The sequence below is a fragment of the Ambystoma mexicanum genome, chromosome 7p (genome assembly GCF_040938575.1).
Source record: "Ambystoma mexicanum isolate Mex_15411 chromosome 7p, UKY_AmexF1_1, whole genome shotgun sequence".
In the NCBI taxonomy this organism is placed as follows: domain Eukaryota; kingdom Metazoa; phylum Chordata; class Amphibia; order Caudata; family Ambystomatidae; genus Ambystoma; species Ambystoma mexicanum.
This window is the reverse complement of record NC_090939.1, coordinates 897,981,455-898,004,079: the sequence shown is the minus strand read 5'-3', so window position 1 is coordinate 898,004,079 and position 22,625 is coordinate 897,981,455. Positions and strand designations below refer to the sequence as shown.

At 44.5% G+C, this 22,625-nt stretch overlaps 1 protein-coding gene across 13 annotated transcripts in view; it reads right to left on the bottom strand.

Annotated features, from left to right (window-relative positions):
- MCF2L (MCF.2 cell line derived transforming sequence like) overlaps positions 1–22,625 on the bottom strand; it is an 892,749-nt gene that overhangs the window by 37,039 nt on the left and 833,085 nt on the right. For 10 of the 13 annotated variants that reach the window (XM_069637167.1, XM_069637165.1, XM_069637161.1 and 7 more), the window contains one exon: positions 4,964–5,044. The exons of the other annotated variants lie outside the window; for them this stretch is intronic. In XM_069637167.1, coding sequence (XP_069493268.1) covers positions 4,964–5,044 — 81 coding nt within the window. The remainder of the gene's footprint in view (positions 1–4,963; positions 5,045–22,625) is intronic. 13 annotated transcript variants of the gene reach the window in all.

Genomic DNA, 22,625 nt, shown 5'->3' with positions numbered 1-22,625 from the left:
ATTACTACTGTAAAAGTTATTTAGAATGTCTCTATACAAACTAGATTTGATTGTGAAGATGAATGGTAGAATGGTGTGAGTGATATACACATGGGAGAAATGTCTACACAAAAATGCGCTATTTGCACAAAAAAACTTTTGTTCACAAAAATATATGTGGACTGGAAATTAATTGTTGTCTTATAATTGTTCAAAAATGATGTATTTTATGAAATTGTAACAGAATAAAATGATATATTTTTAATAAGAACACTCTCTGGTCCACAGCATGCGCTTCCCATTTACTTAGTCAGCAGTTACTACACGTGCAATTACCATTGTTATTTTATTGAGCTCACAAGGACCCAAGGATGTGTTGGTCAGAGTAGAACTGCAACATTTGCAAGTGGGCCGCAATCAATACCTACATATACTAACCAGTGATAAATGCTCTCTCATATTTTTGAGATCATCTTTATGTTGCAGCTAACAAGGCATGCTTTACTAGGCAGCGCAATAGTTTAGGCTTCTACACAAATCAATCCGAGGGATTCCAATGTATTAACTCCCCTAGCTATGCCACCTGAACCTGGTCATAACAAGTCAGCATTGAACTAGTGCCTAGCATTACATGGTTAGTATAGTAACTGCAAATGTTACAGAGCTCGAGTTGAACATGTATGGCACAGGGACCAAGGAGCAGGATAAAGGTGTGTTAATCCAAACTGCCTGCAGGTAAGAACTCACACCTGGAGACATGAGGCTTACTATAGGGCACACGTGAGGTCTCGTGTTGGAGTGATTAGGAGGCTCTTATAGAGTGATAGCGGGTACTGAAAGAAGGACCGAGTTAAATTGCTAAGCGAAGTGATGGACCATTACTGCGCATCAGGATTACAGGTCAGGTCAATAGTAGATTGGCCACAACAGGGTCTTTTAACATTCTCATAGACCACACCTCTTATGCAGGCTTCTTATGCCATGGCTGTCCCCGATGGTCACACACCAAAATAAATGTTGTTTGTGACTCGGGAGCTTCCACCTTTGACTTTTCATCCCACTTTTAGTAGTACCAGAGCTCGTTCCCACCTCCGTCCTAGGTGGACACTAGTGGAGAAGCCATCTCACTTGAAGCAATAAACATCCTGCGACAAAGTATTTTCGACCTGCAGGAGCTAGTGTGTAGTTGTTCTTGGGAATATTGAGGATTGTACTCATCTGTAATGTAGGTCTGTGCTAGTTGCAGGACTCAGCCAAGTAATAAGCCCCTCTGCTCTCCGATGGGTTAAGATATAGTTGCTCTTTTCTATGCATCAGGTTACCTGCCTTTATCATTCACCAGATGCCGGGGACTCCAAAGAGATTTTAGTGCTACTAAGATAGAAAAAAAGGCCCTGGAATCACTGCTAGTGTGTCCCCAAAGAGGGGATGCTATGTCTATGCAAACTATTTGTAACAAACGAAGCCCAATTTAAAAAGGATTATGTCCAGTACACATCAACAAGAAAATCACTACAATAATATTAGCAACAATAATATTCCCAGGGCAAAGCATCCTACAGCCTAGCCATATCTTCCTCAGGGGCAGCATTGTGGGAGTGAGTTTGAATGTTTCAGGGTGGTTAGAACTATTAGTTCCCTTAGAACATAATCGGCAACACAGATATTTTCTTGAACCCATGTTTTCTGAGGTTACCCAATGTCTTGATTCTTGGATTTTTGTTTCTGTTTCCCAGTTGCAGGCGTGCATGCTTTCTTTCTTCTGGGCTTATTTTAGGCTGATTCTTATTGGCGAAGACTGCTCATCACCCTCTTTATCCTCAACCAATAAAACCTCAATTATGTGGGTGGAGGGGTTTCGATCCTCTATTAGATGGGCTGGAATGAAAGAATCATGTAGACTTTCAACTGTAGATTTTTAAACTGCAATTTCACTGCTCCAAAATGCACATCATTCTCATTCAGCACAAACAACTTACCCTAAGGGTCAGCGCAACAGGTCTTTATTACCCTTGACATGCATTTTGATGTTGTCGTAAAGTGGTACCAGTGAATTTAAAATCAAGTTGAGGACAGCCAGAGAGGACATACCATAACTCACAGAATCACCTGCTGAATCTATGACCTGCAGCGTGGCCATTCACGTTGGAGTTCTTAATTGAGTGGGTGGAGGCGACTACCCTGTGGAGCTGCTTCAGCAACAGTGAGAGGGGGGAGTCCAGTCAACAACCGCACAACCCTTTCGGGGTACCATCAGAATTTTGAGCCTGAACCAGGCCCCTAGATTTGAGCAACACCTCAGTTCACTCAATGAGGTCTTGAATTTCAATAGCAGAGGGCACTTTATTTGAGGGCTGCAAAAGTAGTAGACAGTTGAACTGCCACACAGGCAGTAAGTAGATTGCAACTTATTTTTACAGTATCTGGCATATTTTGCAAGGAAACAAAATCTGTTCTCTCATCTCTGGCCTTCAGCAGATTGGGCATTTCCCCAAATCAGCCATTATCCTTCATAGGCGACTGGTTTAAACATACTGAAGTCCTGGTTACAAGTGTCTCAACATGCTCCGGTGCAGTAGCAGTATTAGTTTTGCTTCCAAGCTCATACAAGATAGATTTATTTAAGTGTTCTAGAGCAAACATCAAGTGCAGAGTACACAGCGAGGGAGGCAGAGTCAAGTGGTGTATGGCTATGAAGCGTTGGTAGAAAAAGCATTTCAATGGGCAGGGCGACTTAAAGACAAACACACCAACTTGAATAGAGGGTGAGTGAAATAATCCATGGCAAGTCCTCACCTTCAGTAAGCCTTACTGCCTCTGCTCCCACCCGCCCTCAACTGCAGCCAAGTGCTCTTAGCACTTCTGTGCACGTGTTCTGAGCATAGGGCTAGTTTATATAGCCCCTCCTCAATGGTAGTCCGTCAGAAAGAGTGTTCAGCCCAGACTTTGGTTGCAAGAAAAAACAGGTGAAAGTGTTCTGCCGCCAACTGCACTTACCGTGCACTTCAGTGCGTAGGGCTAGTTTATCCAGCACCTCCTCAATGGTAGTCCATGACAAAGAGTTTAGCCCAACGGCTTCAAGAAAAACAGGTGAGGAATGCTGCTGCCAACTGCAACTTGCACATGCGCTCTCTGCGCATATGGATGGATAGTTGTACAACTAGTTTCAGTGGGAGTCCGTCATAAAGAGTTGAGCCCAGGCTTCGGATACAAGAAAAACAGGTGACATCGTCCTGCTGCCAACTGCACTTCGCGCACGTGCCCTGTTTTCAGTGCTAACTTATATAGCCCCTCCTCAATGGTAACCCACCAAAAAGAATTCAGCCTAGGCTTCCGATACTGAAAGAAAAGAGCCGAGAGCGTCCTGCCGCCAACTGCACTTAGCATGCACTTTCACCTACATTCCGCAAGTACATTATGCAACATCCAGAAGCCTCCATTCCAGTCCCCAAGAGTTCACCGGTGCCATGTTTTACACTTAACTGCAGCAAATCTAAATGTTATATAATCACTGGCTAGCCTACAATCAGAGCCAGGATTTTCTATCAAGTGGGACCTGATGCTAACGCAGTTGGGCCCACCCCAGCGACATTAACATCAGTAAATGCCCACATGGCACTGCTGAGTGGGCATTTACAGATTTTGAGTGGGCCTTGCCTGCTCAGGTCCTACCGGTCTACGCCTCTGCCTACAACCCTGGTGTGGTTTTGGCTCTCAAGGGCCAAAGTCTACATCTTGGACAATAATCTACGAACTTGTACTAGGAAGTCAGAGATTTCGGCCTTACAATAGAAGTAAACGAATAACGGACCAAAAGAGTGGATTATAGGTGCATCTTGCTAAATGCAACCAGAAGATTAACAGCAAGAAAAGGTCCAGGGACAGCCACCTTTTAGTATAAGCGTCAATAACAACGGCAATTAAGCAAGCCATTCCACATTATTCTTTTTGCAAGGACATTTTAGAAGAAAGATTTAGAATACAAAATGATAGACATTCACCTATTGTGCATTTGAGCTTCTAGGCACTCAATTAAAACACAGAAGAACATAAGGGTTTGCCAAGCTGTCAGAACGTGCCAGTAGAGGAAGTGGGGTTTAGACGCAGAGCCCTGGTCCAAACAAAAACCCTTATCCGGCAGGTTCTAACAATCTGGAAGGGGCAATCCGTTACAATGTACTTTATGGAATGAGTCTCCAGCACTGACCCAAAAATACACATGGGAGCTCGACAGATAAGTGGCATATACCAGCCTCCTTTACTAGCAAAAAACAGAGGAACTCTGGAAAAAAAAGAGGGAATACAAATACCTCCAACAACAGATAATGCCAACAAAAATGTGTAAACAACGTTCCATAGGACCCTGCCCTCTTTACCCATCCAGACAGTTCTACCAACATGCTCGGATTAGTGGTGCCAGCAGAGCAGTGCCACACGAGGAGCACTAACAATATTACTAACTATTCTGCAGAAGAACTTTAAGGTAATAATGCATCTTTCAATTTGCATTAAAAAAGTTACACAGTAGTAAGGATTTTTAGCCCAATAGGAATGGAAATTCGTTTTTTAGTCCCTAAAAATCCTTTTTTACTCCCAACTTCAAAACAATATGGAATAAAAACCTTGCACTTCCAAGTGGCACACGGAGCTCTGGTCTTGCATCCTATATATCATGCAAGTGTGATACTAGGGCAACGTTCAAAAGAACCGGTTCACCATTTTAGTACATGGAGTTAGATTAAGCAACAAAGTAGTGTGTTTAGCGTCGAAAACTTTACAACCACAAAGAAACAATCCTAAACATGCGAGCACATACACGTAAACGGTTTAGTGTAAGAGGAGGTTAGCGGGGACGCAACATACCAAAGACAAAAACGTCTGAACCAAGCATCACAAACACCAAGCTACACTTTTCATTGCACACCACCACAAAGGCAATTCCACTGCAAACCACAGAGGGTGTGTAGGTGCTAGTTGACGTTACCTCTCCGGCGCTGAGCAGCGGATCCAAGGTTGGATGTGCTGAGCCATTTGGCTCTGGTCAATGTTAGCACTGAACTTGAATCTGTGGAAGAACTAGTGGTAAGTTCTCTATGTATATTTCAATGTACAATAACATGCTCACTGGAAGAAAATAAATCATTAGAAAACGGAGTACGTATTCTAAATACAACTTTCCCACTGCTGTACATCAGGAACATTCAAATTGTTCCCGCTGCCGCAAATTAGAACATTCAAATTTTCCAACTGCTGTAAATTGAAATAGCTATGAGGAACAGTCTAAAGAAGTTTGGTCCAACAAATATCTCGAAGCCAGATCACTTTGGTTGTCCCAGTCAGGACACACGTGGATATGTTCCCGACTGTAACCCTCTGTACTGATTTTTTTAGTAACTTGAAATGGTTTCCTGAGTTTGCCTCGCGGCCATTTTTCCCTTTGGCATTATTGCTGTGTTTTTACATTTTTTTAATGGGGTATTGTGCCCAGGGGCGTTGCTAGGTGGGGGCTAAGAGGGCTGTAGCCCCTGATCTTTTGGTTGTAGCCCCGGATAGAATCTCAGGAGCTACAGCGAAAAGACTAGCTAGCCCCCAGTCCCAACAGTTCCGACATCAGCTTAGCCCCGGGTCTTTTCCAGACCTAGCAACTCCCCTGATTGCGCCCACAACCCGCTTCTAACCCACACAAACACCTCGCCCTGACAACACCCCCATGTCCGCCTACCCCAAACACACAACCCGTTTATTTTTAAAAGCGTTGAAAACGGCTGTGGTGAAAAAAAAAAGAGGCAAAAACGCCAACGTGCAAAATAGCAGCGAGGAAAACACGGTAAGCCCTTGAAACATACATTAAGCTTCACTTATTTAAAAAAAAAAAAAAATTCTGTAATGTCTCTATGTGGAAGTTCGTGCTCTTAAGGGGTGGATGGAAGCCATTATAATCCCAAATTCTGCATCCTTTTGAGGTCTGAATAGAGAGAGCTTGCTATCTCTGCCAGAGCTCTGGTGGGTGCATATTAGATTGACCATGGTGTTAATCAGCTGCTCTGTGGAGCAAAGAATGCCTTTGAGTAGTGGTTTCACAGATACCATTTGAAAACAGGAAAACAGCCATGATGCTCTGTTCCTTCTTAACCTTTACTTGTGCCCGACTTATGGTCTAGCGTATGGCATAGGAAGGTACCTTCTCCCGCCCAACCCAGCCCGTTACGTGTTCCACTCTGCAAGTGCTTCTCACGGAACAATCTCAAGTTCTCAGATCAGATGTAGAACTCACGTCTCCATTATCAGTTTTGCCAATAATTCATTTTTGCTTGTCTGGGGTAATGGGCATCCAATGCCAGGATGCCCAGCACACCGAAATGGGGACTATCAGCTCAGCTGATAATTTAGTATTCAGCGCCCAGGGCGGGCATCTATTGGTGCTGGTCGGGAATGCCAGTTGCAGATTTTGGATACTTCTTCATCTCTTGATAACACAGATTGGAGCCAAGTAGGGCGTTTGGAACAAGTTCTCCATTTAAAAGGAGGTAATATTTGGTAAAATGGGACTGGCATGCCAGAGCAATAAAAAGAAAGGGGTAGAGTAATGGCAGGTGACTTTCAACAGACAAGAAGCCTCTCCCATTTTCCAGCAGCAGGAGGAGGAGTACGGGGGCAGAGGAGATGTTGATGAGTGTACATGTCTGATGCTTCTGATGTGTCAATTCTGACGAATCTGGGCAGTTTGTCCCTTCTTTCGAGGCTAGGGAGGTGAGCCCACTAGGCAAGGTCCTCCCTAGGATTCTGGGAAAGTATGACCTAACTGGGAGTGACTCCCTCTAGGGGACAAGAACTCCCATTCTCACCAGGAACTCTGTAGAAAGAACACGGTTTGCCTAAATAGGAATAGAAAAGACTGATATTATTGCTGTGGATTGGCATACCCAACACACTAAGATTACTTCTAGATATTTGGCTGAAGGCAATGTTGGGATCCTCATGAAGGCAACGGCTGAAGGCAATGTTGGGATCCTCATGAATGCAACAGCTGAAGGCAATGTTGGGATCCTCATGAAGGCAGCAGCTGATGGAGATCAACTCATCCCGATTGTGCCTTGAAATACCTTTTGCTGTATTGGTGCATTATAAAACACCCAATAAATAAATAAATATGGTGGCAAGACTAAAGAGACGAGGAGGCTGAATGGAGCAAGAAGAATCCTATGCAGACACAAGCCTCTGATGTGAGAACGTCCCGGAGGGGAAGAGCTGCGCTACACTGTGGAGCCAGTGGTAGAGTGGAGCGAGAGCAGAACGTGAGTGACATGCCAGAAGGCTGGTGTTGTAAGGGTGACAATACTGAACTGGAGACAGAGACAAGGAAGTGAGAGAGACCATCGCGTCTGGTGGCGCGAACACGCAGCAGCCATGGTAGGTCTGGGGCCCGTCAAGCAATGCCGAGACAAGACCACAATGGGGAAACCGATACCCAGGTCTCTGTGCGAGAAGCATAGCGACTGCTGAGCAGAGCAGGCTAAGGGAAGCAAACACTCCAGAGAAGGTAAAGCCGGGCAGATGGTCAGATGGTTACTTCCCCAAGTCAAGCAAACCCAAAGGCAAAAGGGGCTTAACAAAAGAGAGTGAGACAAGAAGCTGGATCAACCGAAAGCGGTACACGAGCCTGAGAAACCAGACTGCTGGACACAGTCAAACACCCGAGAGAGACCCTGCTGAGTGCAGCAAATCAGAGGGCCAAAAGGCTTTGGGGAGCCCTATAAAAATAAGTAACGTTTTTCAAGACTTGAAAAACAGGGAACCTAGAGGGTTCAATTACTCAATCCAAAATACAGAACAATTTGAAAGGCAATACCCAAGTTGATAGAATCACACTTAAAATAATTTCTCCTTTTTCTTTTGGGAACTGCAACCAGTGGATTTATGTAAAGACTTAAAACTGGTTATAAGGAATCTGAATAGCGAACGGAAAACCTTACTTTGATAAATTATAGAAAACCGACATTAGTTTCGTTTTTAGGCAGAGAAAGTCCCTCATAGCAAGAGGGACAGGTAATAAACACCCTTGAAAAGTGAATCTCTAGTCCGACTCCTTCTGGTTGGCCACACACCCAGGATCGACTGAGGGAGAGGGCTGCAGAATAGGATCGTTGGAACCATTATCATCTGGCAGAGCGGTATGAGCCCGAGGTCAGGAGAGTTTGTTGACTAATTGGGATCTAATTGCTCCTAAATTACGAGCCTACTTGGAAATACGATTTTCCAAAAATGAATTGCTGGACAGCACACATTAATAAAGAGACCAGCAAGTAGATCAAGGTCTAAGAGAGAGGAAGGGAAGGAGTATGAAGATTTATTTTTTAAACCTTGGGGTTGTTGGGGAAGGGCAATGTTATCATCCCAATGCTAGAGATTGTTACTGCAGCGGGGCCCTATGAAGCAGTAAGGTGCATATCTCCCCAGTGGGGAAAATACATGTCTCTATCCCTTATATACCCATCCAATATGCACCACACAAGGATTTGTCCAAATTAAAAGTATTTTTTTTCTTCCCTTTTCTAGTCCAAAACGGACACAAAAGGAAGTCTAAACCTTCGTGATTCGTTAAAATAGGGCTCCTGATCGCCTCTCAATACCATCGACCACCATTCATCTGCCGACAATGACACAGTGGACTCCAAAAATCATGTAAAGGACTTGGATCTCAGCTCCGCCAGGGCAGCAGTTAAAGTGTTGTAGATATTCCAATGACTCAGCCTTTCTACAGAACCTACAAGTGGATTGCTGGAAACTTCCCTCCAATCTGACTGATAGGATCTCCATTGTGGGAAAGAAGGTGAACCTAATCCTCAAACTATTCTGTAGAAGGGATCTGGAAATGTCTTTATATAGATTGGAGTATGGCCGTATGCTGTGATTTCGTTTGAGAGGTGTTGGAAAAGTTTGTATTTGTTAGCAGCTTTGCAGGTGGTAATCCAGCCCAGCCCCCCCCCCCCCCGTCCCCAGAGTTTCTTCTTTACTCTATCCGGGTTTGCCAAAAGGTCTTCGCATAATACACCTAGATCTTCTAAAAATACTTTTACAGGTTTTATGCCATGCTGAACCGGCTACAGTCATTCCATTTAGTATCTCAGATTTAATGATAGAGAAGCTTTGTGCCAAGTCAGGTTTTATGTATTTCCTGAAAAAAAGACAGTGACTTCCATTCAACAAAGGCCTTGAGTGAAATTAGGCCCAGTTCTCTTCTTATAATTTGAATAGGGATATACCTCGGTAAACCAAGGACACGCTTCCAGTATTTCACCTCTAACAATGGCCACAACTTTCCAGGAATGGTTATCACCTCCTCAGAGCCATACGTTATAGTAGGCACCACTTTTGCTCTGTAAAAATCCATCACCGGTTGTAAATAGAAGCCAGAACATCTTCGTTTTAACTTTTACTTTCAGTGAGCCCTAGTTTTCCATTTCTGCCTGGTTTGAAGCGGTCTGGATACCTAGATATTTAAAGGATTCCACACAGTCTCATTTCCTAGAACTTAGGATCCACGCAAATGACCCCCTTTTCCTTCTTTGCTTCTGGGATTGTATGATCTTAGTCTTTTCTGTGTTAATCGACAGGTTGTTCTGAGTGGTGTACTCTTCCAGTCATCTCTGCTGTCTCTGGAGCCCTATGAGGGTCCTGCCTAACAAGACTGAGTCGTCCACATACAGTTGTGAATAGGCGCGTTATAAATGCCATATCATACAGGAGGTGGGTGAGATCTACCCCCTCCAATTTTTGGGTGAAAGCTTGTGCATGGCTCCATAAACGCAGGGAAATCTGAGATGTAGAGGCCAAAAATAAATGGAGCCAGTGTGCATCCCCGTTTTACCCCACGCTCCATTTTGATCTCATCGGTGAGGAGCCCCGATGCATTTAGCCGCACATAGAAGGTGTCCGTGTGGAGTGCCTTTATCTGGTCTATCAAGTCATCTGGACAGTTCCATCTCCTCAGTTTTCCCAGAGCAGATGCATGCTAATGCTATCGAAATCTTTGGAGAAAGCTTTGGGTTGTGTTTAGCATTTCGTTTTTCAACAGCGAGAGCAGAAATATAGGTGATGTCCCCAATCCCTTAGCGAATCCGAACTGCAGGTAATCTTTTCGTCCATTTTCCGATTCACATTCTTTCAGTCTCTGTAAGAGGAGAGTTGCATACAGTTTCCCTAGGACATCAAACAATGCGATTGGTCGATGATTGCTGGGATCATCTCTGTCTCCACTTTTAAAAATCAGAACTACATTCGCTCCCTTCCATGATGGAGGGATGGTCCTGGTAGCCAATGTCATGTTCAAAATTCAGTCCAGCACCATCACCCATTCCTCTGGGTTTTCCTTCAACATTGTGTTTGATATGCCGTCGAGTCCTGGGGCTTGTTGGATCAGAGAAAATAGTACCTCGCGGTCATATGTCAAGGACCACGGTTGCTGGTTATCAAACCAAGTTTCCTTTGGTTCAGAGTCTGCGTATAGGGAATGTTGTCCATTTGCCTTCTGATACCCCATTTATTGGGGGTACATTCTGGTTTGGGCCAGTGGAGTTCATAATTGACCACATTTCCTGTGTATTTTTCTTCTTCTGCAAAGTTCTCAGCATAATTGGGGCGTACCTCTAACCATTTATTTCTTGTGGCCTCTCAACCAATGTTTGTAAGCAGACTTCAGCCTATCAATAGCCTCTCTGGAGTAGTCAGTGTCCAGCCTTTTGAGTGAGTCCACTTTACATCTTAAATATGTCCTTTTTTTGGCCATCTGTGTATACTAGCCATGTCGATGGAACCTTCTACTAGTTGGGTTTCAGGTGCACAGCCAGCAGCAGGGTGTAGTTGACAATTGATGTTAATGCAAGGGGATTCAGTGAGGTTGCTTGGGCTTGTAAAGCGAAGCCCAAGTTTACAACATCATGTTTGAGTAGCCTAAGTCGGCACCCCTTTTTACTGACTCAAGAGAAAATCAATGGCTCTTCCTCGGAGTCAGCTTTTCCGCAGACCAGTGTACTGAGTAGATTGTGGTCACTTTGGTTCGTGGGGGCAAACCTCAAGGGATTCAATGACACCAATCAAATTTTTAGAGACAAAAATAAAGCCTATTACTGAAGATTGCTGCCCTCGATGCCATGTAGGGTTGCATCTCTTGTCCTTTCCGAACGTACCATTTACCAGATATAAGTCGTGAGATTTCATCAAACGACTCCACTGAATTTCTCATTATTGCCTCAAATCTGAGGGGTTGGGTACCTCTCCTGGGTAATCACCAAGACCCTCCCCACAGAATAGATTTAGATATCCACACAACATTATTGATAGGTTACCCGTACTATAGGCTTCGTCAATCACCTTTGTAATGTCAGCCGTCATCTGCTCCACTCCCACTTTTTTCATTGGGTTCCAGTATATGTTAATCAATGCAAGATGTTTAGTAGAGGGTGTAGGAATGATAAAAGATTTAGGACGAAGCTTCAAGATGGTAAGTTGAATAAACGGGCCGTAGTTCGTTGACTTAAAAGGTTCGAAATTGGTTCCGGATTTTATCAAAGTCATTTGGCCTGCAGATGGTCTCCCCCCTGGCTACAGTTGCTGGGTTCAGAAATGACAGAAACCCGTCCAGAGTCAGGTTTATTGACAGCCATACCTCTTGCAGGCACATTAATTCAGAGTCAGCCCAGCCAGTGAGTCCTTTCACCGTCAGTTGAGAGAATCCTTTTGTGTTCCAAGACACCAAAGCAAGTCGTGCCTGTCCTTCCTCCTCCACTGATATCTACTAGTCTTTCTTTTCATTTGCCAAAGCTGAAGATACCCAGGCTCAAGACACTGGCTCCGAACCTGAAGTGGGTCTCGATTTAAGTGTTAAAGACTGCCTAGTGCGGTTTTCCCTGCCGTGTAATTTTCAGAATAAAGTTTTCTCTTGGTTTTAGGTTGGAGACTTCAACAAGGCTCGGGCCTCTCTGGTATCTTTCCAACAGGAGGGGTTTGTCAGATATCTGCGGTTCCCTGCAATCAGCTTGCATTTTTGAGCCCTTAGTTGTCCAAATGACTGTAGACTTGGATAGGTTTTCCGGGTTTGGAAATTCCTCAGCTCTTGCTGCTCTGCTCAGGTTGGTCAGGTTGAAACCCAATGATAACAGACTAGCAGCTGACAAGAGAAGGAGATCCCTTACAACACCTGAGTGGAGGTGAAGGAAAACAAAGCCCATGCGGTCTTCTGTTGGAAACTCAATTATGGAGAAGTCATCCGATACAATCTGACGCAGAGGGGGTACGCAGTGGTATACCTTCAAAATATTATGGCTGTTCAGTATGCAGTCTTGACCTTAGTGCTCCACTCTCTCCAGCCTTATACTTTGAGTAAGATCTCTACCCTGGTCCTGACGGTCTTTTGGTGTTCCTACTGACAACTGTGACTGTAGGGCACAGAACTCTTACGGGGTGCAATTTTGAAGAAGTTCGCAGATCTCAGTTGAGCAGTTTGCAGACCATTATCCTGCTGAGTTATCTGACGTTGGTTAGGCCGCGAGGCTGTCGTGGTAGCAGGGACAATACTCTCTGTGACCTTAGTGGACACCCAAGCGACCACGTTGTTCGTTTTAGTTGTATTATCATTTACGTAGTTCTTTACTTGTATTTCCCTTCTACAAGTGTCAGGAACGGCGTGTCCAGCAGGGCGGTAGGTGTAGTGGCCTTTTCAGAAGCCTCAGAGCCCCCAATTACGAGCAAAATGCCTGGGCTTCAGCTTTAATCATGTCTTCCATCTCGTCTACAGAGTAGGTTGATAAGTTTGTTAACAAGATGGTCTCTTCATCGTCAGAACTTTGATCGTGGTTTCTCACTCCGTTTCCGTCAATCGGATGGGAACCCTTGGGTAGTGGCACTTCCTCCTTACGTGTGGTTTTGCTTCCCTTTTCGGGTCTGACCTTTCCAGTTGTAATAGAGTTGGCTTGGTTTGAGGCTTCTTTGGTTCTTTTGGTTTAGTCATTAACATTGGAGTGTGTCGTTTTGATGTCCTAATCGATTAAGTTAATCCAGTATTTGACTTGGCAAAGAGTGGGAAGATGTTTATAGGGGGCGTCACAGTTTTTGAAGGGGGGCTGGCATCCGTCTCTCCAGCAGGTGTTGTAACAAAACCCCTTATTCCCAAGCCATTTGAAGGGTTATAGGGTTTAGACCGTGATGGGTCATCTGGCGGCATCTGCTCCCCCTCAGCAAGGTTTTCTCTAGTAATCTGGTGGGATATCGAGGGTGTCATAAGTGAAGGCTCGATTATACGGGTCGCCTCTCGCTCCTTGACGCTGATCTCCATGAGCCCTTTAGAGGCTCCACGTGGTGTGCCAAGGCCTCCAGGTTGAGAATCTCCCGCGATGTACTCAATCAAAATCATCTTGGTATGCAACATAGCCAGAAGTGTGATCTGATCAGTTAGTGTGTTGTTAAGAGCCTCGTACAATTTCATGTATCGGAGCCATTGCTATAGTTACAACTGACAACTGTACAAAAGGGTCTTAAAACAATTTACCTTTCAACCTTGTTGAAGTCACCAGATTGCTGGTGACTATGGCGAGGTTGGGTCTCAGGTGGCCCAATCTGATTTGCAGAAATATTTGAGAGTCTTTGTTACAGAGGTCCACCTTGTCTAGCAAGGTCTGCCTACCTGAGCAGTCCATGCCACATAAAGGCTGTGCTAAACTCGTTAGCTCCCCAAAAAGCATCTTTAATGACGTCCATCTGGAGTAAGGTGGTCAGAGGTTTTTTTTTTCCGGTGGTTGAGGTCTTCTGTCATTTTGTATATTCAAATCCTTTTACTTTACTTTAGCTTTAAGGAATGTATTATGCGCAGCCATGGGCCCTGGGGCTTGTGGGTGCAACAAAGACAAACAGATAACAATCAAGCCCTAAGATCATCTACCAGAAATCTAGATGAAATCAGACATCTTAACTACTTAAGTAAACAGGTGAGTCTTCAATTTCTTTTTAAATGTCTCTGTGCAATCCAGACCTCTCAAGTCTGGTGGGAGGTCATTCCAGGCCTTAGGGGCAATTGTGAAAAAACCTGTGTTGGATACTTCACGGTTCTAGATTTGGGAGTAATTAAGAGATTCTGATTATTAGATCTCAGTGATCTGCCATAGGATTTTGCGAGCACAATTTGCTGTAGATATCCAGGCATCTTTCCAAGTCTACACTTTTGTATGATGGTCAAGATACGAAAACCAATTCTAGCTTCGACTGGTAGCCAATGAAGAGTGCGTCGAGCTGCCGTGACATGGTCTCTGCGCTTAAGCCTCATTACCACTCGAACAGCTCCGTTCAGGCAAGTCGTTTTATCAATACCAATTAGTAGGCTGGCGCATGTTGGCCCTTATAATTGCTCTGGCAATCGTTTCCACATTGTTTTGGGAGATCAGGGGTCTTAGATGAGCTAGCAATTTGTATAATATGCACAGAGAGATACTAGGCTGCTTACGTGGGGTTTCATTGTAAGATGCTGATTAAATATTACTCCTAAGGTTTTAACTTTCTTCAAAGGAGCGTTAATTTCAGCACCTAAATGAAAGCTTTCATTTGCAGCGCCCAATTTCTGTTGCATGTGAGTTGACCCAATCACCATCAGCTCAGTTTTGTCTTTATTGAGTGCTCGTTTATTGTGAACATCCATGACTCAATGAGAGCAAATATCTTGTTGATCTCTATTTCTTCGAGTTAATGAGTCTCAGTCAAGGAGACAACACATTGCGTGTCGTCGGCGTAGTTCGTAAAAATCACGCCCTCATGAACCAGCCTAGCGAACAGAGGGGCAGTGAAAATATTATAAAAGCACAGTGAGGTGCATGCGGCTTGTGGTACACCGCAGTCAACATTGATGGGCGCAGATTCGGCCTCTCCAAGACCCTACTTTCATGATTGCAAAAAAAGGAGGTGACCCATTGGATAGCAAGGGGCGAAAAGTTTGCAACTTCCTTTAACCTGGTGGACATGATCGAGCGGTCCACCAGATCAAAAGCGGCTGACAGATCAAGTAACATCAGCAGTGAGGCTTCATTCATGTCCATGCGGGCTAGTTGCTTAAATTTCAGCTCTAGTAGAGCGGTCTCATTGCCAAATACCACTCGGAAACCCCCGATTGATGGTCATTTATGTGTCCAGATATTTGTTCATAGGCCACACGGTCTAGAATTTTCAGCAGAAAGGCAGTGTTAGTAATAGGCCGATAATTATTAGGCAGGTCGGGTGATAGACCTGTTTTTTTCCAAAATGGGCATGACCCATGCCTTTTTTAGATACTGAGGTACCGTACTAGTTTTCAGTGAGGCGTTAATACATTTACAGATAGCTCTTAGCAAAATTGGAGGGCATGATTTAATAATCATTGCATAGTGTACCTCATTTTTGATTTTAGTGGTTTTGAGCTGTTTTATTGTGTCCAAATCCTTCATCGAGATTGCAGTAAAATTAAAAACAGGGATGGAAGGGGATTTCTCAAAAGCCCACTTTATTTGTTTGCTCTCTTGACTAGCAAGGTTACTATTTTTCTCGGTAATAGTATTTGTGCTTTTTTTCAATTTGTCATGCATTGCCTGTTGCATCAGATCACACCAGGCAACGTTATCTTTAATCAGTCTTTCTGGGGCGGCATGGTTTGTCAATTCCTGCTCCTTTAGGATGCTAAAATGCTCCGTAGTATCAGACTGGGCATTTCCAATCCTGGAATTAAAAGAGTTTTTTGTGGCTCCCAAAATGGCTAATCTATAGTTTTTTGCTGCACTCTTATAGGGTCCGAGGGAGTCCAACATTCCCGAGTTATGGAGACTTTTCTAGAGCATGATTTGCCAACATCTCAGTTCAGAGGAGACAAGGGCGTACGCTTCCACTGGTCAGAGTAGAATTTTTTGTTAGTACCTGATTAGGTCGGGTCTCCGCAAACTCAGTCTGGTCTCAGTTTAAAGAGGCGAGGAGCAAAGCCGAGGTCTCTTTTACACTGGAGCTCTCGTTGTTGTCCTTTGTTCCATTCCTGCGACAGCCGCCAATATCGCGGGCCCGGCATCAAACTCTACTAGATCCTCCAGGTTCTCTCCCGTCCATTGGTTCTTGGTCTCCTGTTCACAGAATGCCCCTGGGGGGTTTTGCTGGCAGTAGTCCCGGCAGCGGCTTACCCGTTTGTAATAAGTTACTGGTCCAGCTCCATTGCATGCCCGGTTTAGGAGCCGCACTTTTAGGTCTAGGCGGAATCCCTTCAGTTGACATTTCCTCTGCGTTTCATCTAGTTTTTGAGGTCATTTGAGAACAAGTGCCTGAGAAAAAAGCCACTTCCATTGGTAGACGGGGACCGCCCCATCTCCCTTCCGAGAAAGCCAAAGTTCGAACACCCGATTTGGGTTGAAGTTGAAGGAGTGGTCCAGTAACTTTGGTCTTTCCATGGGAAGGCTTTCATGTGATGTATAACCTTTAGCCTCCTCTGTTCCTTCCACGCCTTCAACATATCGGGTGGGTAGTTCTGTATTGATTGAGTTGGGGTCAGAGGCAATTAAGGCGGGGCGAGCCACAGAGGTGGCAGACGTTGTGGCTTTAAGCTCATCGCTAAACTCCACAGCATTAGACCCGACATACTTTTTGGCACTTGATACAGATTCACAGACAGTGATTGGTAAGTCATCTTTAACACTGCTCAAGACAAGGAGCATTGAAATGGAATCTGTAGGTGTCAGAAAACTGAAGGGAGCTGAGAGGGGCCGGGGGCTGGTGTTTACAGGGACTTGAGCAGGTTTTTCAGTACTGGACACTGTTTCACCTGCCTGCGCCCCACCCCTCCCTTGATTGGTGGTCAGCCTCTTCCATTACGGACATTGCTTTTGCCACCGCCAGGAATGCAAACGTCGGCGGAAGCATGCAGAGGCGCATAGAAGGGTTAGGCAAAGTAGGCAAAGTCTTACCCGCATCTCTCAGGCACTGGTCCTGCTCGGACGAGGGCGACACGTAAGGCGTCGAATGCAGGTGTTGGAGAACCGGGCTCACTGTCTTCATCACAGAATGAGTGGCTGGAGAAGAACGCCCGAAAGGTGGAACAGCACTGCAGAGACTCCTCATCCACTCCACGATCCCTTTTTGGTCTCTTCGATCCACTCCATCACTTTTCATTGCTTTTCTCAATGTTTTCCGGACTGGGAAATCTGTCTCCCAGGCGGCCATGTCACTCGCCACTCAACTACAGTCTGCTGACTGGCGAGTGACTGGATTTGACGCAGGACACCGCGCAGGTGCTACGCGCCTCGCCTGGCGTGCACAGAGATAGGCAAAACCAGCTTCTAGAAGCCTTCAGTTCAGCACATACGTGTTGTAATATTTGATGCCTGTTGTATTTATGAGACATATCAAGCACACACCTATCTGGAAAGGAAAGAAGTGGGCTACAAGTAAGGTGCGGCCCAGGAAATGAGTTGGGATCGGTTATAGATGCAGGGGGTGGGCCGCCCCAGAGCGGCAGAAGAAAGGTTAAGTGGAGTGATTGTTGAGATATTCTTTTAAGAATAGCGCCTTATGGTTCTTCCAGAAGTGTAGGGTGGGGGAGCGTATGCCTGTTTTTTACATGTGGGATAGAAAATGTGGACCAGCCTTATTTTTCTCATTGCAAGTAGCTGAGCCTAAAACATGGTGGTCCCTAAATAAAAGGGCCTCCTTGACACGAGTAAATTCTGAGGCTACATGACTCTGCCTTTGAGTGGGTGAGAGACAGTAGGAATATGTATTGTTTTGTAGAATTTAGGTCTAATGCAGCTTCAGCTTGATATGTTGAAAGATTTCATTAAGCATCTTAAGATCGGTATGTGTGTGGGACAGTGCATTGCCTGGTGAGAAGAAATGTAGCTTATTCAGCACATATATGTCAGATGATTTTATCATGCCTATAAGGATGAAGGGAGCAACTATAAACCAGAACGATGCTCCTACTGAAAACAGTGTCAAATATATAGCTGCATAAATGTAGGGTTTCTTTGGTGTTCAACACCCCTCTGATGATCCAAATAATAATGTATTCACCTAATCTTAAGAGTCCTTGTTCTTCCAAATCTATTCAGTAATCTGTAATGCAGTGGTCAACAGAAAAGTTTATAAATCCTATTTTCAACTAGTCCTTAGCTTCTTTCTTACCCTATGCTATAACACAAACGTTCAAAGTGTTGGCCAACTAACATGTAGACAAAGCCTAGTCTCTTATGTCCATTCGTAGTCTAACGCAACAAAACAAAATAGGTCGCCCTAATTTCACTACGTTTCTCAAGAATTCCAGGTTTCCAGTTTCCAGCTTCATAGCTTTCTGTTTTGCCCTACCACAATATCCACTTCTAGATTTCTCTCAGACATTGGGTTTCTCAGCATTCACAATGGGCCTCTCCCAGACCTTAGATTTCTCAGTACCGATGTAGGTTCTCTCCGATAACTTGGGTTTCTCAACATTCCCAGTAGGCCACTCTCAGGCTTTTGATCTCCCAGGGTTTGCCCCACATCTCTCACAAACCTTGGGTCGTGATATTCACATTACATCGTTTCTGGTCCTTGGGCCTCTTATTGTTCCCATTAGATCCCTCTGTCCCTCCTTATTTGCATTAGCTCTCTACAGAAACTTAGGGTTCGAATCAGCCTCTCTCAGACCATATTCCTCTCCGTATTCATCCTAGGTCTCTCCTGGATCTTGGGTTTCTCAGGATTTGCATTAGCTTTCTCCCAAAATGTGATCCTCTCTTCATTCACCTCTCCGAAACAAACAGTTCTAGTCCAATTGGTATTTCTTCCCTTTCATTCATTGTCCTTTTATGGCAGATAATGTTATCTGACGCTTGTGAGGAACCTGAGTGCGTCCTCACTTCTTTTCCCCCGGCATCCTCTGCTCAGGTGGCCAGGGAAAGGCCATCACTTTTGGTTCCCGACCCTGGGGGTGGATATGCAAGCTAGGATCACCTGGGTGGAGGAAACCCGGAGAGCAGGGAAGAGGACGTTGTTGGGCGAGACATGGTATTCCCCATTCCCAATGAACCATCTGTCACAGGAGCGTTTGTAGGTTGCTGTCAACCTCTACTCTTCTCTTCCTTTCAAAGTAACCCTCAGAAATACTGTTATAATGGGATGAAGAAGATATCAAGTAAGAGGACAGCATTTCTCACCCAAATGAGGATGTATCCCCTTTTCCTTGTCAAAGTAAATCCTATAATACCCCTGCCTTTGTGGGCTACTTTCAGTTGTTGCCCCTTTCTTCTGACCAAAATGTTCCACTGTCCTTTCACCCTAAGATTAGGACGAGGAGGAAACCATGGAGTTATGCACACATCCATTCATTCACACCACTTTGGCATTGAGACAAGGAAAAGCGCTTTGGAGGAGTTCAATTGCAATAGTCATCCATGTCACGGTAATTGGCTTCACTATGGTCAGGAAATTAAAGTGGAGGACTTGCACCGACAGTCTTAACAATTCCCAGGTATATATGAAGAAGCGAGAGAAAGGACATGGAGAGAGAGATGGCCTGGAGAGAATGTTGCGGCATATGGAAGTGGAGCAGGTTGCAGAGAGACTGGTTGGAGGGAAGCCGCACTGAGCAGGGGTGCAAGGGAGATGCCAGGGCTGGCAGTGAGAGGGTCAGAACATCTGCAGTCCCTCCTGCACGGTGGCCACAGCAGAAGCTGTGGAACACTGAAACCTCCAGAGTGCCACAATTCTCTGATATAGCGAGAGGGGCTCTCTACAGAAACAGCGAGTGCTGCTTGCTGGGGCTACCACGAGGAAAAGGCAGAGCAAAGATAAGCTGGGAAGCTGAACAGAAGAACTTGGCTGAGCGGCCGCATGTCGATGAGTGCAGAAAAGAGAACACTCGCACTGGCGCGCTCCGAAGGCTGGAAAACCAGTATGTCTGAATGCTGAACGAAGTAAAAACTACTTCAAATGCTACGTAAGGTCAAGTGAAAGGACTTTGAATAGCCAAGAAGCTATAAAGCATTGCAAGGTCTATACAAAAGTGCAATGAAGATTGTTAAATACTGAACTAGCTAAAAGATAGGATTAACATGTCTGAATACTTTTTGAAAGGTGCAATGAGAATTATTGAATATCGAATTAAATACAAGACAGAAGGAGTGTGTTTGAATACAGCGACAGACAAAAAGAGGAGAACATTTTTGAGCATTTATGAATGAAGTAAAAGCAAGGTGGCGAGAAAGGCGTAAACACCAAGGAGTGATTTGTATGAGATACAAGTTGTGGCAAAGCCTAAAAGATGGGCAAGAAGAATGTGAATTAAATATTGGTCAAAGATACAGGCGTCCACAGGACTACAGGTTAAGAGAAAACCTGTGTTGGCAAGAACAGCGGCATAGCAAAGTGCATAGAGTTATGGGTTATGTGACCTGTAAGGGGTGGACCGTGTGGTCTAACAACTGCACCTAGACCGAGTGACACCTACATGAAAGCCAAGTATAGCAGGGTTATTGGTTGCATGACCTGGAATTGGAGGACAGTGTGGTCCGACACCTGCGCCTAGACTGAGTGAACCCCTTCTGGAAATAGACAAGGAAAGCAAATGTAAAGAAAGCTTATGTTAAAACAGTTGCTGAAGTGAATGATGAATGCAGAAACAGAGCAATTTATGTGAACCATTGAAAAGCCTGAATGACCAGGGAATTGAACTGGTATTGTCTTGTAAGCTTGAAGATTTGAACTGATCTTTGGTTTTGGAAGTTGGAAGGACGGAATTCTTGGGGAAGGGAACCCCAAGACTTGGTGAACTATGTATTATGAAGGATTGTAGTTGGTATTGATTTTGGAATTGGGTTTAACAAACCTGAATTGGTAATGTTCTTTTTGCAAGCTGAAAGATTTGTCTTCTTGGGGAAGGGACTCCCCAAGGTCTTTTGGAACCACTCTAAATTTGTGAAAGGAGAAACTCAATATATCCCACTCTTCGGAAAGGGAACCCCAAGACTTTATGAACTGGGTTGAACTCTTGGGGAAGGGACCCCCTAAGCTGAGTGAAAGCCAAAGAGCTGGAGGAAGCTCAGAACTGTATTTTTTAACACAATTTCTTTCGTTGCCGACATTCCTACACATTTTATACATTTAGTTTTGAACTTATTGACAGACTATCCTTAGTTTCTTTCGGTAGGGAAATCCCACCTTTGCATGGGGCAAGTTAAGCCTTACTACATCCTGACATTTAAACAAATGAAGCTTTTTCTTAAAAAGCTGAACTGTTGTCTATGTCTTACTTCATGATGCCTTCACACCCTCCTTCAAGGGATACACGTTCAGCCACTCTCCAAGGAATTACTGCATCTTCCTTTAGGACTGGACTCTTGTTTTCCAGTCCTCCATCTTCAGCTTATTAACCAAATGCATCACTTTGCCCAGTTGCACGGTTCTGTGGGGTTTGTAGCAAATTGATCCTGTTTGGACCCTCCAGAATCTTAACTACCTTTTCTTCCCAGTAAGTGAGTTTCCCGTTAACACAAGAATCGTTCAGAAAACTGGTTGCTCCTTTCTAGCTCCCAGCCCCCTTACTGTTTCCCTGCCTCTTAAAATTCTTTGCCATGGTGGGATTGGTTTTGGGGGGGACCAAGCTTGTTTTTCAAGGTTTTTCCTTTGCTTGGTTTGAGACTTCTAATTTACCATTTTAATTGGGATAGTATTCCTTCTTACATTGGTCAGTTGGTAATTTGTAACCTGCTGACTCAACAGTCTGTTCCCAAGCATTTAAGGGTGCTATGGTTTTGCAGACAACAAAATCAAACTAAAGTTGGCCTCCCTAACCCATAAAGCCCTCAACAATGCCGCCCCCAGCTACCTGATGGACAAGGTAAAGAGAAAGTCCTCCATCCGACAAACAAGAACTATCTATTCCAACCGCCTGATAATTCCCAGATTCAAACTCTCCACCATTGGTGGGAACAGTTTCCCAGTGAAAGCTGCCATGCTCTGGAATTCTCTGCCACACAACCTAAGAGCTGACCAACCATATCTACACTTTAGAAGACACCTCATCAGTCACCTTAACTCCAATAACCCTAGTATGTAGCTGCACTCTCTATACCTAGACACAGATAGTGATACCTTGTTCGCGACTTCGCCCTCGCCTCTAACAGCCCTTACAGCACACATCTGTACACTTACCTCCTGTATAGATATTGACCTTTTATGTATGAAGATCTGTATACATTTCCATACCTGCTATTCCTATAATCCTGAATTTTTTTTCTCAGGAGTACCCGCCTCTAACAGCCCTGTACATATTTGTATATTTGTATATTTACCCCTGCATAGATATTGACTTTGTATGTATGAAGACTTGTACATTTTTTATTCTGTAATTATGATTATCTCTTTCACTACCTCAAACTGTATATTTCTGCAACATTGTAAGCTTCGAATTATCTTCTGCCTGCGCCCTGTTGCCCCTCGGTAAGGTGCGCCATACAAATAAATAAACAAACAAACAAACAAACAAACAAACAAACAAACAAACGTTTAACTGGGGCTCAGACATGGACCTGCCATTTTCCATGATTTTCTGCATTTTAGGGATTGACAGAGCCCTTTGCCGTTCCTGATCGCGAGCACCACCTTCACATCATAGGATGTGC